Below are 17433 nucleotides of genomic sequence, written 5' to 3'. Positions count from 1 at the left end.
TAAAGATACCAATATATTTTTGTTCTTAGATGAGATAATAGTTGATTTAATGCACATTTTCTTAGGCCATCAATGTGTACTTACGATGGGGAATTGTTTAATTTGTACTTCTCTGTGCATGCTCTTTCAGAAAGTGACCATATAGGCTAGACCTGCATAATACATGACTGACAAGAACAGTTTGACCTAAAAATATCATCAATTTAAACTACTGCAGAAAAAAAAACATCTTGGATGCCCTTAAGGTAAGCTAAAACATACCAAAATTTAATTTCAAAGTGAACTATCCCTGTTTTCACCTTCATTAGAATAATTAAAAATATACTGTATTTCAGTTTCAAAACACATTATGATAGTAGTCAGACATATCTTGGGATAACATTGTTACATAATCAATTATAATGTTAATTTTATTATCATATTCAACAGTTATGGATCCTAAATATCTAAGAGAATGGCGTCGATTGAGAGATCGAGTTAATGCTCTTGCTGCATCAAGTAGCAACTTGGATGGATATCTAGATTTGGATGTACCGTTACAAGGAGATGTGTCTGGGGAGGGTCCATCCACACAAGGAGATGTGTCTGGGGAGGGTCCATCCACACAAGGAGATGTGTCTGGGGAGGGTCCATCCACACAAGGAGATGTGTCTGGGGAGGGTCATTTCACACAAGGAGATGTGTCTGGGGAGGGTCCATCCACACAAGGAAATGTGTTTGGGGAGGGTCCTTTCACACAAGGAGATGTGTCTGGGGAGTGTCCTTCTTTGATTGTAGATGAAGAGGATCCATCAAATTTAGATTACGGATACAAGGAAACTGCTGATTCCAGTGACTCTAATACAGAGATTGATTCTTCTGATTGCGATGACACACCATCATTACACACTGATTTGGCTGAATGGGCAACAACAACAAGTCAGACACATGCTGCGTTAAATGCACTGCTAGGAATTTTGAGAACACATGGACATACACTTCCAAAAGATAGCAGAACACTGCTACAAACCCCTTCTGGATTTGAAATTAAAAACATATGTGGTGGCCAGTACACATACCATGGCTTAGAGCTGGGTATTCTCCAGTTCCTTTCACAAAACACATGGTTTGCAGGCGCTGTTGACCTTACTATCAATATAGATGGTCTGCCAATATTCAAGTCCAGTAAAACCCATTTTTGGCCCATTCTAGCTAAATTTTCTACTTTTGATCCATTTCTGGTGGCTCTATATTATGGAAATAGCAAGCCCGACCCTGTTCATGACTATCTGCATGATTTAATAGCAGAATTGCAGGTGCTTATGGAAAATGGTGTCCCACACAAAACCACAGTGCACAAAGTAACTCTGCGAGCATTCATATGTGATGCTCCAGCAAGAGCATTTCTGAAGTGCATCAAAGGCCATAATGCATTGCATGGATGTGAGCGTTGTTTGTCAGTGGCCACATCAGTTGAGGGAAGGGTTGTCCACTTAAATAAAGTGTCTTGTGAGAAAATCACTGATGATAAATTCAGTCAGTTGCAGTACCCAAACCATCAGAAGGAACCTACACCTCTAGCCCAACTTGGAATCAAATGTGTCACACAATTTCCTCTAGACCACATGCACCTAATTTTTCTAGGAGCTGTGAAAAGATTACTTACATTTTTATTGCGAGGCCCAGTTATTTGCAGGTTGAAAAAAGAACAGAGTGAAAAAATCAACAATAAGTTGGTACAACTGAAAGGTGCAATGCCGGCAGAGTTTGCCAGGCAGCCAAGATCTCTGACCGAACTTGATCGCTGGAAAGCAACTGAACTACGGCAATTTCTGCTGTACACAGGACCACTTGTGTTGCAGGATGTTCTGTCTCAGGACCATTATCATCATTTCCTGTCATTAACAATTGGTATGTCTATTCTCTTGGATGATGATGATGCCAGAAGAGAACACTACCTGGTATATGCCCAAAACCTGCTGGAACACTTTGTAGATACCTGTTCTGAACTATATGGGGAAACTTTCCCAACATACAACATACACTCCATCAAACACATTGCTGATGATGTTTTTAACTTCAAATGCTCCTTGAATGAGTTGTCCTGCTTTCCATTTGAGAACCACCTGCAGTCCATAAAAAAAATGGTTAGAAATAGCAAAAATCCAGTCGCCCAGGTCAGTAAAAGATTGGCCGAAAAAGCAAATACAGGGGAATATATGAAGCAATTGAAGCGCAAACCGTACTCCATATCAGCCAAGGCACCAAATCACTGCTTCCTGTTAGAGACTGAGCAAATTGTGTTTGTGAGGGAAAAGCGTCAAGATGGGATGTTGGTTGTGGATGTTATCGACCCAAAGTTCACAATGCAGCTGTTTGATCTACCTTGTGAGTCAAAGCTGATTAACATCATATATGTGATGGACAATGACCTTAGCAGAGCAAAGAGGAAGCTTTTAAAGGCAAAGCATCTGCAAAGGAAGGCTGTGTGTTTACCACATGCACAGGGATTTGCCATATTCCCTCTTCTCCATGTCTTTAAAATGAACTGAAGCTTGATCCGGTCTTGTCAGTTAATTTTTATGGGTGAGAATATTGCCGACGTCAATTAAAATACTGACTTATATGCCAGATAAATAAAAAAAAAATACATGTCTCATCGTTCTTGTATTTGATTAAGGTTATTAATCTTTAAATTTGTCCAATCCACAGGCCATTATGTCTCAAGGACTGAGGCGTGCACCGAAAAAGAATAATTATGCAGACTACATCCAAGGTAAGTGCCATTTTCACCTTTTAGTTTATTCTACAACTTTGTTGATGCAGGTCAAAATCTCAGAATTAATTTAATACCATGGCCATATTACAATTGTTTTTAGATATGAGCTCATCAGAGTCCTTGATCCCATCACCACCACCACAGAACCGACGAGGTAGTTGTGCTGTTATTATTTTTTCTTTAACACCATTTCTATTATTATTATTAATATGATTACATATTATGTAATATACCAAATTATTATACATTTAAATTTCAAAATAGGCCATTTTTAATCACCTTATTTGTTATTAAAGATCATCAGGTGGCATGTGAACATTTCACGAGCAATAACGGTCCATGTTCTGTGCTGTTAGTCAGAATTATGTGGCTGTTCCATTGAATGTTTTTGCATAATATATGATTGCTTTAAGAAATACTATATTTTAGATAAAACATAATTGTTTCATGTCTCATTTACCTTATTTTAATATATTCCTTTCATGTTATAGTTTGTACTTTCCCTGAGCCACCCAAAAAATATGATACAGCCTCCAAACCTAGCACTGCCTCAGGTACGCAAAACACATTATAGTATATTTATTATTTTGGCCATGTCCACAGAAGTTTAATTTTAATTAATTAACTTGTATTTTTGATTGTGTATTTTTAAAAATTAAAATTAATTTATGCTAATACTATTCTTTTTAGTACTAAAAAATAAGGAGAGTAAGCCAATGAAGATGGTCCATTCAAAAATGGGTAAGGTCATTAATAGTACTTGTAAATTAAGGGGTTATGGATATTGGCCATTTCATTAATTTGTGTTTGCCCTATAAGACATTCTCATTGCTGCTTCAATCACTTGTCTTAAAATTGTAAATAGTGTATGTCCAAGAACAATAACAAACAAAAGCTTAAAGTCTCTAATTTTGAGTGGGTGAATTTTAGGCATTCTGTGTAAATCATTTTACTTTAAAAAAAATTCATATGAATTTTCTTATTTTGCTAGATCCAGCAGAAATCTTTTCTGAGGACCTTTTTTCAACTCCACCTACTACAAAACCTTGCAAGTAGACTTGTTGCAAATATAAATTAGTAATTTTTTCACATTTTCTTGTCTAGAAAATAGTTTTAAAGTTTAAACTTGCTTGCATAATATCCACAATGTAACCGAAGTGTAGTATTGAAAAGAATTACTTACTGAAATCTTTCATTAGGTGCTCTGAGACCATTGGATGACCACGAAATGTCTATCAAGTAGGATATATAATATAGACACACCTAACTGTAAATTCTGTTTATTATGATATGGTGCAGTTAGCTTTATATGTTACACTCAGCTACCTTTTACTCATTTCTCAATTCATCAAATATGAAGTATAAATTAAATTTCAAATCAAGCATTGACCACTTACAAATGAATTCTGACTGTGTTTATTTTTTTTAGGTTGTCAAACTCCACAACTCCTCTCTCCAATTATTGAACAAAGTAAAGAAAAATATTCAAATATAATAATAATAATAATAATAATAATAATAATAATGCTTTAATCATTACAAGGAAGTATAAGTAGTTATGATTCTAGTGTACAAACAAGATAACTAAATACCAGTTCAAGACATCACAAAAACCTTCAGAGATATTTCCTCCATAGCCGTTTTAAATTTTAATACATTATGCTTTCTGTGACTATAAAGGCACTCCACACTCTATGGATTCAACTAGAATTGAAACGCCAAAAAGTAAGATGTGCTTTTATTATTGTTTGTTGACTATAAAAATCCTGTAGAGATAAATTGCATTCACTTGAGAAATTAACAAACTCATTTATTTAGAAAAATAGAGCTCGGTATTTCTAAATCAATGACTTCTATGTAATTCACAAAAACAAAGCAGTTTTATATTTTATAAAGTGAATGCAATACAATCTTGATGTATTTATAATTCAAATGTTTTTTTCAGGGACTAAGCAGGCATTCAGGGGTCGATTTTTGGATTTACCAATACGCACCTCAACTCCAGGTAAATGGAAAATAACAAAACTGATAAGTCAGGACAAAGCATTAAAGATATTTTTATTTTTATTTTTTGGGTGGTGCAATGGTACACTAGTCATTTTTTTTTATGTCATTACAGCTTCTAGGACTGAGCGCCAATCCAGGACTCCTCAAAGCAGAAACCTCCAAAGTTAGTATGGACATGTTTTGCCAGAGTGTTCACACACTGATCTGAATAATTTTAATATTAATATATTGGTACTAATTACAGCTTCCAGGACTAAGCGTCAATCTAGAAGTCCTCAAGTTAGAAACCCTCAAGGATAGTATGGACATGCTTTTCTAGAGTTGTCAGATTCTGATCTGAATAGTCCAAATACTAATATATTGGCACTTAATTACAGCTTCCAGGACTGAGCGCCAATCTAGAGGTCCTCAAGTTAGAAACCCTCAAGGTAAGTAGGAATATGTTTTTTTTAGATTTGTCAGATTCTGATCTGAATAGTCCAAATACTAATATGTTGGCACTTAATTACAGCTTCCAGGACTGAGCGCCAGTCTAGAAGTCCTCAAGTTAGAAACCCTCAAGGTAAGTAGGAATATGGTTTTTTTAGATTTGTCAGATTCTGATCTGAATAGTCCAAATACTAATATGTTGGCACTTAATTACAGCTTCCAGGACTGAGCGCCAATCTAGAAGTCCTCAAGTTAGAAACCCTCAAGGTTAGTATGGACATGCTTTTCTAGAGTTGTCAGATTCTGATCTGAATAGTCCAAATACTAATATATTGGCACTTAATTACAGCTTCCAGGACTGAGCGCCAATCTAGAAGTCCTCAAGTTAGAAACCCTCAAGGTTAGTATGGACATGCTTTTCTAGAGTTGTCAGATTCTGATCTGAATAGTCCAAATACTAATATATTGGCACTTAATTACAGCTTCCAGGACTGAGCGCCAATCCAGGACTCCTCAAATCAGAATTTCCCAAGGTTAGTATGGACATGTTTTGCCAGAATTGTCACATACTGATCTGAATAGTTCAAATACTAATATATTGGTACTAATTACAGTTTCCAGGACTGAGCGCCAATCTAGAAGTCCTCCAGTTAGATACTCTCAAGGTTAGTAGGAACTTGTTTTTTTTTTTAGATTTGTCATATTCTGATCTGAATAGTCCAAATACTAATATATTGGCACTTAATTACAGCTTCCATGACTGAGCGCCAATCCAGGACTCCTCAAATCAGAATTTCCCAAGGTTAGTATGGACATGCTTTTCTAGAGTTGTCAGATACTGATCTGAATAATCCAAATACTAATATATTAGTACTAATTACAGCTTGCAGGACTGAGCGCCAATCTAGAAGTCCTCAAGTCAGAAACCCCCAAAGTTAGTATGGACATGTTTTTCCAAAGTTGTCAGATTCTGACCTGAATAGTTAAAATAATAATATATTGTTACTTAACAGCAGCTTCCAGGACAGAGCACCAAAGTCCTCAAGTCAGAAACACCCAAGGTTAGTATGGACATACTTATGAGGTGAGCTTATGCCCGTTAAGCTCAGTCAAGGAGCATCTGTTAAAATAACATAAATAACATCTTACTTTTAATGTGTCAATGATTGAACATTTATGTGGGCGTTGTAACCATAGATATAGAACAATAGATATGACATGTAATTCTGACTTGCCATTCCAGGATGGAAGCACTTGGCGGCCATCTTACCAGGGTTAAGTTTTAGAATTGCTTCCATTGGAATCAATGGGGAGAGAGGCTCATGTTGTCTTTATTATCCTTATATTTTTCTACCAATACATCAATAGTGGTTTTAATTCAAAGTAATGACTGTAAGACAACTGTGCCTTTCTAGAAAGAAACAAAAAATAGAGATTTGGGTGGAATTTTGATTGATATAGCTCCAAGAGAACAAGTAATGTGTTCAATTATGAAGATAATCTCATAATTTTGCATTTATATTGCAGGTAATAATTTTATTTTTTCAATTTTGCATGAACTTAATATGTAAAAACTGTCTTTGGTATTCTGAATGGCTAATATACATTAAACAATATTTTTTAATGTCAATCTCAACTATAAGACCACATTTCCCATCAACCCCGCTACTTCCTGTTTAGCGTTTGTTTTCTTACTGTCACCGGCCGGCATGGAGTTTGTTTTGACGATGAGCGGAGTAGTTGAAGAGCTTCGCTAGCTTCAATGAGTTTTTGTTGATAAAGACTATAATGACTTTACCAGAACTGCTGATGGACTTGTCGCAATTTTCTTTGCGCTAACGTTATGGAAATTACATTTACGATAGTAATGCGGAGACTTGCTGCTGAAGTAGGAACGCTTTCTGGAAGTTACTTTACCTCGTCAAGACATGGATTATTAAGTTTTAATTTGCTTTACTGAAAGGAAAATCGTGTAAAGGCATGAGGTAAGCTGACAACAATATATAGTTAATAGAATAGTTAATATACGATGACTGACAGCAGGATTCAACATGGCTAATGTTTGGGGAGCTAACGTCAGCTGGTGAAAATGTACCGTTAAGTGCGGCTGGTCTGTTAGGCTCCGTGTTGCTGGATGTGGCTACTGTTGATTTGTGTAACGTAACTTTACTCTACGTGTAACGTTACAGTACTTGTCGTTAACTTTAATTTAACTGAAAACTTAACACAGATTGAGTGAAATCAGCCGCAGCAGTCATGTCAATATTAACAACGTGTTAAAAAAACTGTTATAACGTTAACGTTACTAAATGTCTTATTTGAGGTAAAAATCAATCAACTAAAACGATGTTTGCTGTTCATAAATGATGTTAAGAGCTAGCTAGCAATCACCAATAACTGACATCTCAGCCGGTCTGTTAACAGTTGCTAGGCAACGTAACTAGCTAGCTACCTAGTTCACCAACTTTTCTGTATTTATAATTAAAAAAAGAAGAGAAAAAATACTCTATCTACTCCTACTGACGTGTGGAAAGTGATGGCAGCCTCCTGGGTCTCTTTGGTCCTTCTGGTAAAGCAGTTAGGTGCTGCACAGCTGATAACCATATTGCTGCCATAGGTGACAATTGTAAACAGTACCCTAGTAAGATGGCGGACAGTTATGCCATAAATGATGACGTCATGTCATATCTATTGTTCTATATCTATGGTTGTAACTTATTTCTCCCAATTTATTAGGAGAATCATGTGTTTTTTTTTTTGGGCATATCTTTTACTTGTTTTTTTTGTGTTTTTTAACAGAAAAGCAAGACAGGTTTCCAATGACAGAGAAAAGTAAGTATAAATAAATTGTTACTATAATATTTTTTGCAATTTTCCGGAATAATGACCGTGGGAGTAAATAAAGATTCTCCACTTTATCTTTAATCTTCTGGTTGATAGATGGCCACAGTTCTTTTCTTTGTTTTCCACTATTGATGAGGAGGAAGTGATTTGTTAATCATTTGTTTTGTATGGTACTTGAAATTAACACAATGCCTTTGTTGAATTTAGGATTTCAAAAAAAGGTTTTAACACAACTTTTAGAAATAAAAGAAGAAATGCGAAGAATAGGGAAAATTGTGGAACCAGAAACTGGGTTCCACTTGTCAACCTTGGGCAGTGAAGACGAGTTTAAGTACCTAGAGAGGCAGCTGGAAAGTGGGAATACACAGGCAGCAATGGTAAAAAAAAAAACACTCCAAAGCAATTTTTCCACAGTAAAATGCTCATATTTGTAATTCTATAATTAATTTGAAATATAATATGCAATTTATGACTGAAACATGTTTTTTTTTTTGTGCATACTAAGAGACTATGAGTCAAAAAAAAAACACAATATCCTTGTACATTAAGATTGAGTTGAAACAATTCTATTTGACTTGGCAATAATTATAGAATAATGCTTGATATAATTTGAACAATTATAAAAAGTATGCAGCAGTATTAAAATTGTATCTGCTGAAATAAGAGTTTTATAGGGTCAGTGATGGAAAAATTGTAGGTTAATGGGCATCAACCTTTAAGGTTGGTAAATACTTGTAAAATGAAGCATATACTGTAATACTACCTGCAAAGTACTGACATTGGCTTGTGTTGTTCAGGTGACACAGTTATGTAAAATTGGAGGGAAAAACTTAAAGGATAGCACAAGAAGAATGCTGGACAGGTAAAGCCAACATATTATGCAACATTTATCAAACCTTCTGGTGTCGATACTGAATAAGAATTTCATGTAGTCACTACGCAAATCAGAGATTTAAATGTTATGAAATGTTAATGCTTTAACTGCAATTGTTAACCACTTTATTTTGTATTATACTTTAGTGTTTTCACAAATTCCCTGATGTCCACGTGACGTTAACATGAAAGGAGGAGGTCCACTACAGAAAAGATCTTTTCAATCAACTGCCTTATTCTCAGTCATCAGAGGTATGTGTGTCTGTTTATGCTAAATAACAGTGATTCTCTCTCTCTCTCTCTGTGTGTGTGTTTTTTTTTTTTTTCACTTTAATGTCAATTAAAAAAAAAACTATTGTCATTAATGTGAAATTACTGATCCAAAATATAAGAGTTTGATAATGTTCATTTTAGAAGAAAATTGGCATTTAGAGGATTTAGCATCTGAAGTATGTGTGTGTGTGTGTATATATATATATATATATATATATGTGTATGTGTGTATATATATATATATATATATATATATATATATATATATATATAATACACACACACATATTTTAGGGGTGTAACGATACACGTATTGAACCATTCGGTACGAGGCTTTCGGTTCGATTCAGTCCGGATTTTTAAAAGGAACTGTTTGTTAGACAATATACACACATATTTTAGGGATGCACACGCGCACGCATGCACACACACACATATAAAAGTGTTTGCATCACCATTATGCAGGCAAAAAATTTCAATTATTGATATTCATTTATTAATAATATTGATTAAAATTATATATTCTGAATCTATATTCCGTTAACTCTATATTGGTCAGCTCTAGTGTGCATACAAGCAAAAGTGAATGACTGTAATTAGTTAAAAATGATTGTTAACAATGCTTTTCTTGAGCAGTCATTTTTTTTCTTTTTTCATTTGGCAGACGCAGTGATGACCAACTTTCCATCGGCAAATGAATGGGAAATTAAAAATGCAATTTCTGGACATTTCAAACAAGCACCAGGGAGAGCAGGGGGTGGTGGATATGGACAAAGATAATACATTTTTGCATCTTAAGTTGTTTTACATATTTTACAATATTTTATTTGATCATTTTTATGTTTGTTTTCTAAGTTGTTAATATTCTAAATAAATCCTTTATATTCAATTAGTTTGGATGGATTTTCATTTGAGAACCTGTTATATTTGAGTGAAAAGAATCCTTATGCTTCATTTTGTTGTCTATTACATTTAAATGTAGTGTAATTGATGACTGATCTATTTTTGGGCTATGGTTAGACGTCTATTAGATTTTCACTGACAGCCCAAAATTAGCCTTGTTTTAACCTAGACCCATATTGCCTGTCTATTAGACGTTTATATGTAGTCGTTTAATAGCCGTCTAAATGATGACTAGTCTATTCTTGGGCTATGGTTAGATGTCTATTAGATGTATATATATAGTCGTTCAATAGCTGTCTAATTGTCTATTCTTGGGCTATGGTTAGACGTTTATTAGACGTATATATGTAGTCATTCAATAGCCGTCTATTCTTGGGCTATGTTTAGACGTCTATTAGATTTTCACTGACAGCCCAAAATTAGCCTCGTTTTAGCCTAGACGTCTGGGCTGTGTTTAGACGGCTATTAGACGTCTATTAGACGCAAAATTGCTTGCTGGGTATAGTCGTTTTTAGACATTTTAATTAAGAAATGTACCTTTAATGCAGCAATCCTTGAGATTTCAGTTCTGGTTGATTTAGAATCTCTATTTGAGTGACAATAACAAAATTGTGCTCAGAGTTTAGCAGCCAAGAGTAGACCATAGAAACAATCTCTTTATAGTCTAGAGCATTGTTTCTCAACTCTATTGTTCTTCTTTGGTTCCCCCACAGCTCTGTCACATTAACTTGCGTACTTCATCAATTCATGTTTGTTCCAAATGTATACACACATAACACTTAACTCTGCCTATATGAAAGTGGATATTGTTATGTTGTCATACAACTGAGCTGTCAATATTTAGGTTGGTTGGTCAGCAATACTACTTGGCAGTATAGATGAAAGTTTGTTTATCCATTATTTTCAGCTAACTATTTCAACTGTTTGACAGTACTTTGCTTATTGCTTACAAGTGAGTTCAACATGCTTAATCAAAATTCAACAGTTCCATTCTAGGAAGAGAAAAATGCTTTTCTCAACTCCTTGCTAACCTATACTGTATAAAATTAAAACAGAAGCAGTCATTTGTACGATGGTTTAGGATTTGAGGAAAGCAGTATATTGACCGGTTATCTGGAGACGTAGCATAACCTACGGATTATTTACGGTGTAGAGAGAACGGCATTTTACTGGAAAATATTATTGATCGATTATTGAAGGTGAAAATGTGTTGACAGAGGAATGAGCCCTTGAGTTTGGAGTGAGTGGCTCTTAAAAGAGCCTTTGTGGTGTGTGGAGCAGCAGCAGACGGTTTAAGCCCTCTCTCCACGGATGCGGCGGGCCAGCTGGATGTCTTTGGGCATGATGGTGACCCTCTTGGCGTGGATGGCGCACAGGTTGGTGTCCTCGAACAGGCCGACCAGGTAAGCCTCGCTGGCCTCCTGCAGAGCCATGACGGCGGAGCTCTGGAAGCGCAGGTCGGTCTTGAAGTCCTGAGCGATTTCTCGGACCAGGCGCTGGAAGGGCAGCTTGCGGATCAGCAGCTCGGTAGATTTCTGGTAGCGACGGATCTCTCTCAGAGCCACGGTACCGGGCCTGTAACGGTGAGGCTTCTTCACTCCGCCGGTGGCCGGGGCGCTCTTACGGGCAGCCTTGGTGGCCAGCTGCTTCCTGGGGGCTTTACCTCCGGTGGATTTACGAGCGGTCTGCTTGGTTCTTGCCATGGTTTCTTCTTTCTGCGATCAAGAGAAATGGAAAGTGTAATGAAGAGGCCCGCGACTCTTAAAGTGTGGGACCGGATGTACGATATGGTGTCGCAGCTTAAGATCTCCGGCTCGGCGGCTCCTGATTGGTGAGGGGTTCCTCTGGAGCTAAGCACCGCCTCAAGGAGCGACCCACCGCCCGAATCTCTGTCGCTTATTGGCGGACAATCCTTTCAAACAGTCCGCCAAAATGTGAGAGCGGGCCGCCCTCTGCTAGAAGCCTCTTTTCTGGTTGGTCTGGCTGGAAATGATCAGCTCCCGCGCTCCGCGGACATAAAAAGGAGGGTTTCAGCTGTTGAGAAAACATTTCTTTGAGTTGTGACTTTAGAGAGCATCTGAAAATGAGTGGACGAGGGAAAACCGGAGGAAAAGCCAGAGCTAAGGCAAAGACCCGCTCCTCCCGTGCCGGGCTCCAGTTCCCAGTCGGCCGTGTTCACAGGCTGCTCCGTAAAGGAAACTACGCTCAGCGTGTGGGAGCCGGCGCCCCCGTCTACCTGGCGGCTGTGCTGGAGTACCTGACCGCTGAGATCCTGGAGCTGGCTGGAAACGCTGCCCGCGACAACAAGAAGACCCGTATCATCCCCCGTCACCTGCAGCTGGCTGTCCGCAACGACGAGGAGCTCAACAAGCTGCTGGGCGGAGTGACCATCGCTCAGGGCGGCGTGCTGCCCAACATCCAGGCCGTCCTGCTGCCCAAGAAGACCGAGAAGCCCGCCAAGAAGTAAAACTGGAGACTCTCTGACTGCTGGAAATCAGACCCAAAAAAGGCTCTTTTAAGAGCCACACACTTTCCTGATAAAGAGCTGTTTTTGTGTCGCTGAAAGAAAACTAGTTATTGTAAAAGTCATTAAGCCTACTATGAAACCTCATCATGGATAGTTGTATACCATAATTAAATGCATAGGCTAGGCCTATAACTTTGAGGAAACAACCTACAGTGCTGTCACCATTTCGGAAGTTTACTATTGTTAAGGATGCTACTTCAATGAGCATTTAACTGAATAACGCTTTCTACTCCACTTTATCTCAGGCATTCGTTGATTTTTACGCCATTTGTGTAGGCTATTCGTTTCTTTTATGAGAGATTTTGCCTACTCTAATTCACCACCATAGATAAAGAAAACGTCCTGTACTTAGGTCAATTAATCACTTATGTTTAAATATGATTTATTTAAATTCTTGGTAAGTCCTAAAAGAGGATAACAAACTTATCTAATAGGAACAATTATATTCACTGGTTTCCTTACACTGTAAACTCAACAGAATTTTGGGGGCCAAGTATCATCACTGTTCATTGCAACAATAGCCATACAAAATCTAAATTAGTTTAAATTATCCCTCAAAACCAGATCTCAACTAACAGACCGTGGCTTGATTCCTTCAGGAGTGTCCACTGGACTTCCAAGTTTACTAAGCACCTGAATTTAGTTCCCATTTTAGAATAAACACAAATCTTGATATAAATTACTGATGATGATGATGCAGGACGTGTAATGGTACGGTAATTTTCATCTTCATATCCTAAAATGAACCATGTCTTGATTTTTTGCTGTTTTAGGCTATCACTTTTTACCAGTTAACATAACTGTCTATAAAAGGTTATAATAAAACAGGTTTCTAAACAAAGTAACTCATCATCACAAATAGCCTATGTTTTATTAAAGTCATTAAAAAACCATAATAGTAGTCAAATGCTTTTTAGAAAAAGATCTCTCCTATATAGTTTACAACCGTGTTAATGGTGTAGCAAAGCGAGACTAATGCTGTGGTGATATTTTTTATGAACACATCGAGCACATTCTCTATTCAGTCAATCATTTTCACAAGACACATTACATTATTAATTAATGATTAAATAAATCGGCTAACAGCAACGGCTACTTGTTCAGCGCATGCTCAGTCCCGCGCACAGAAGACAACCAATCCTGTGCGAGCAACAGCACAGTCATATTTGCATCGAGTGCATACAAATTGAACGTTCGGCGGTGCGTCAGTATGTTCTATTAGTGAAACTCCTAGAACTAATCATGCCTGAGCCCAGCGTCAAAGCGCCCAAGAAGGGCTCCAAGAAAGCCGTCTCTAAGGCCGTCAGCAAGACCGGCAAGAAGAGGAGAAAGACCAGGAAGGAGAGCTACGCCATCTACGTGTACAAGGTGCTGAAACAGGTCCACCCCGACACCGGTATCTCCTCCAAGGCCATGGGCATCATGAACTCGTTTGTGAGCGACATCTTTGAGCGCATCGCCGGTGAGGCCTCCCGTCTGGCCCACTACAACAAGCGCTCCACCATCACTTCCAGGGAGATCCAGACCGCCGTGAGGCTGCTGCTGCCCGGGGAGCTGGCCAAGCACGCCGTGTCTGAGGGCACCAAGGCCGTCACCAAGTACACCAGCTCCAAGTAAACCATCCCGCTGCTCTAATCCACTAAACCAACGGCTCTTTTAAGAGCCACCCACTTCATCTAAAGAGGTCTTCCCGTTATCATCGAAGAACTTATCAATGTTTAACACTATATAAAGTAATTTCAGGGATGTTGAGACTATCTTTAGTAACTGAGGATTAACCGTAAAGTAAATGGAAACAGCTCAACATAAAGTCATACAGTGAAACAGGACGAGATATAGGCTACAAGAGATGTGTATGACTATCCAAACATAATGTAAAAAAAGGGGGGAATGTAAATGAGATAGCATGATTTAAGCACACATTGTTCTTTTTTTTAACCATATTAAAGAACCACTCTTCCTAAAACTAAGCGGATCCATGATATAAGTTGAGACCCCTTCACTTAAATATAGGTCAGTTTAATTTGATAAAATTTGCTCACAAATCTACAATGAAAACTAAAATGTTTTGAATTTTCCATGACAAATAATCCTGTCTTTTTTAAATAAAAATCTTATCTTAAATTTGTAGCAATGTGTGTATCAAATCATAAGCATTATCTGAAGACACTTTACAGAGTAGATCTAGACCACACTATACTTTACAAAGCCCCAACAATTCTAGTAACGTCCTTCCATTGGATAGAAGTGAAAGTGTTCTTGTTTTGGTATAAATAATGAAGTTTTTCTCTTAATTTTAAATTAAGGTTTATTTTCCCTTACTGGTTTATCAGTTATTTCAATAAAACGATTATTTTTATAGTCATGTGTGAAACCTTTTGCTTTCTCTGGGATTCTGAAGCAATTGTGATATTTATATGAAAAGAACAAATTTAGGAGCTAGTTGGTTTTAAAAGGTAAACTACTTTCTTGTAGTGATTACTCCTGATATAATTAAGTGTGCTCCCAAAGTTTCTTGTTAATTACAGAATAAGATTAAAAAAGAAAAAGCTCTTTGAGGAGGATTTGGTGGCTCTTAAAGAGCCGTTTCTTAATGAGACTGACTACAGCTCACTTCTTCTTGGGTGCTGCCTTCTTCACTTTGGGCTTGGCAGCCTTCTTAGCGGGGGCTTTCTTGGCTGCAGGGGCCTTTTTGACCACTTTCTTGGGGCTCTTGGTCGCCTTTTTGGGGCTCTTTGTGGCCTTTTTGGGGCTCTTGGCTGCTTTCTTGACCGCTGCGGGTTTCTTGGCCTTCTTCGGGGACTTCTTCGCGGCTGCTGGCTTCTTAGCTGCCGCTGCTTTGGGCTTCTTGGCCGCTGCGGGCTTCTTGGCTTTAGGAGCGGCTTTCTTGACCGGCTTCTTAGCCTTGGTGTCAACAGCCTTCTTGTTCATCTTGAAGGAACCGGATGCTCCGGTCCCCTTGGTCTGGACCAGAGTCCCCTTCGCCACCAGGCTCTTGATGGCGGTCTTAACACGGGCCTTGTTCTTGTCCACATCGTAGCCTCCGGCAGCCAGAGCCTTCTTGAGGGCGGCCGCAGACACGCCGCTCCGCTCCTTGGAAGCGGCCACAGTCTGAACGATGAGCTCGCTGACGCTGGGGCCGGCCTTCTTCGGCTTGGAAACCTTCTTCTTGGCTGCTTTGGCCGGCGAGGCGGCTGGAGCTACTTCTGCCATTTTTCTAATCAAGATTCTGTTTCTTCTCAACACAACACAGAGGGGTTGCACAGAGAGTCTGACTGGACTGATGGAAAGTACACACCAGGGTGGTGCACTTAAACACAACATGAGAACCGTGGAGACTCAGCCCATCCCGGTCGGTGTCTCCTCTGAGCAGTCTGGATGCCACTTTGTGTTGTCTCTTCACTGATATAAGCCTCCAAACTAAATGTGGGAGAAGTGCTGCAGTCTGACAGTGACGGGGCCAATAGCGGACTCGTGTGTCCTCATGTTGAAGTCCCGCAGAGCTCTGATGCTCTCTGCATTTTGTCTGAGGAGCCTCCAAACCTCACCTCTTTACTGCCGTGGACAGCACTGCTCAGCGGCTTTTCCCTCTCATTTCTCCCTTAAAAGTGTTTAAAATACACCAGAGCCCCATTAAATGCCGTTTTCCAGCTGGCCCACTTGTTTGTTCATGGACTCGACGTTAAAACAATCATCTACTGTTGGTGAGATTGTAATAAACTGAAGTTTTTCTGGTGGCAGCAAACACACTGAAGATGGCCGAGTTTAGCCAGACTTCCTATCAGAGCTGCTCGCTGTCAACAGCTCCTCTGCTGAGGAATAGCCTACGTTTAATATAAATAGTTAGTAGTTCTTCTGATCACACGGACAAAAATTTAGTATATCCACATCTTATTTTGTCAATTTACAGTATAATCACCATCAGACCAAACCCCATAAGAATAAATACCAATCCTGAAAATTGGAAAACTACATTAAGTTATTCTGTGTATGCTGCTGAGGTTGAAAATGGAAAAGACTGACTGACTGAAATTTAGATTTGGACTTCCTTTTAATTAAACCTCGGATCAATACAGCAGCTCAGATTCTACAGAGCTCAAATGAACTTAGGCATTTCTCCTTACAGCTCAATATGACCCAATTATTTTGTCAGTTCTTTCATAATTTCTGTTATTTTCCCTCTTGGTTATTATGGGGATCCATTTGTGCCCAAATGATGTCACACGCTCAACTGAACATGTAAAGAAACAATTTAACTTTAAACTGTGCTTCTGTCGTCTTGTTATTAAACTGTGTACTTATGAATATCGTCCTGATGTCTTTGACTGTGTAGTGGGATCCATAATAACGCTGCATCGAGGATTTCGTCATATGGTATTGGCCTTGGCACAACAACAAGTCAAACTGCACATTAGGGCGACATTTGTTGCCCCCTTGAAAAGAAACCTCCTTTTGTTCGGCAACGCTATATTCCTCGGTACTGCATTCTTTTTGTATAGCCGGATATGAAACAGGCTTTTTTTTCTTCACAAACTCAACTCAAAGCAACCCTGATCTTCTTGTCAAGAGTTTAGTCTTTTGGCTATTTTTAGTGAGGCCTTTCAAAGCCATGGCCTTGCCTGATAATTGTTATAATGTACATCCTAAATGTTTTCTAATATGATAGTGTCACCTACATTTATTTTCATCTCTTTGCTCTTTTCCATTAAGTCAAATTCTGGATCCAGAACAAGACATTTTATTTTCACACAACTGCTAAAGCTCTATGAGACACAATAACAGCATATGCTTGAAGAGAAAAAGGTCTGAACAGGCACCC

General features: G+C 38.4%; 4 protein-coding genes across 4 annotated transcripts; 2 read left to right on the top strand and 2 right to left on the bottom strand.

Annotated features, from left to right (window-relative positions):
* Nucleotides 1-11370: 11370 nt before the first annotated feature.
* Nucleotides 11371-11807, bottom strand: LOC120557037 (histone H3). The gene has a single exon (XM_039797053.1). It carries the CDS (start codon nt 11788-11790, stop codon nt 11380-11382), a length of 411 nt encoding a protein of 136 aa, XP_039652987.1. The 5' UTR covers nt 11791-11807; the 3' UTR covers nt 11371-11379.
* A 350-nt stretch (nt 11808-12157) lies between these two features.
* LOC120557041 (histone H2A-like) lies at nt 12158-12581 on the top strand. The gene has a single exon (XM_039797058.1). It carries the CDS (start codon nt 12171-12173, stop codon nt 12552-12554), a length of 384 nt encoding a protein of 127 aa, XP_039652992.1. The 5' UTR covers nt 12158-12170; the 3' UTR covers nt 12555-12581.
* Nucleotides 12582-13629: 1048 nt separating this feature from the next.
* Nucleotides 13630-14282, top strand: LOC120557033 (histone H2B 1/2-like). The gene has a single exon (XM_039797048.1). It carries the CDS (start codon nt 13722-13724, stop codon nt 14229-14231), a length of 510 nt encoding a protein of 169 aa, XP_039652982.1. The 5' UTR covers nt 13630-13721; the 3' UTR covers nt 14232-14282.
* An 80-nt stretch (nt 14283-14362) lies between these two features.
* LOC120557028 (histone H1-like) lies at nt 14363-16171 on the bottom strand. The gene has a single exon (XM_039797043.1). The coding sequence runs from the start codon at nt 15936-15938 to the stop codon at nt 15225-15227; it is 714 nt and encodes a 237-aa protein (XP_039652977.1). The 5' UTR covers nt 15939-16171; the 3' UTR covers nt 14363-15224.
* Between the last annotated feature and the right edge of the window lie 1262 nt (nt 16172-17433).

This window comes from Perca fluviatilis, chromosome 4 (assembly GCF_010015445.1).
Source record: "Perca fluviatilis chromosome 4, GENO_Pfluv_1.0, whole genome shotgun sequence".
Taxonomy (NCBI): Eukaryota; Metazoa; Chordata; class Actinopteri; order Perciformes; family Percidae; genus Perca; species Perca fluviatilis.
Note: the sequence above shows the minus strand (reverse complement) of the source record. Positions and strands in the feature narration are given on the sequence as shown.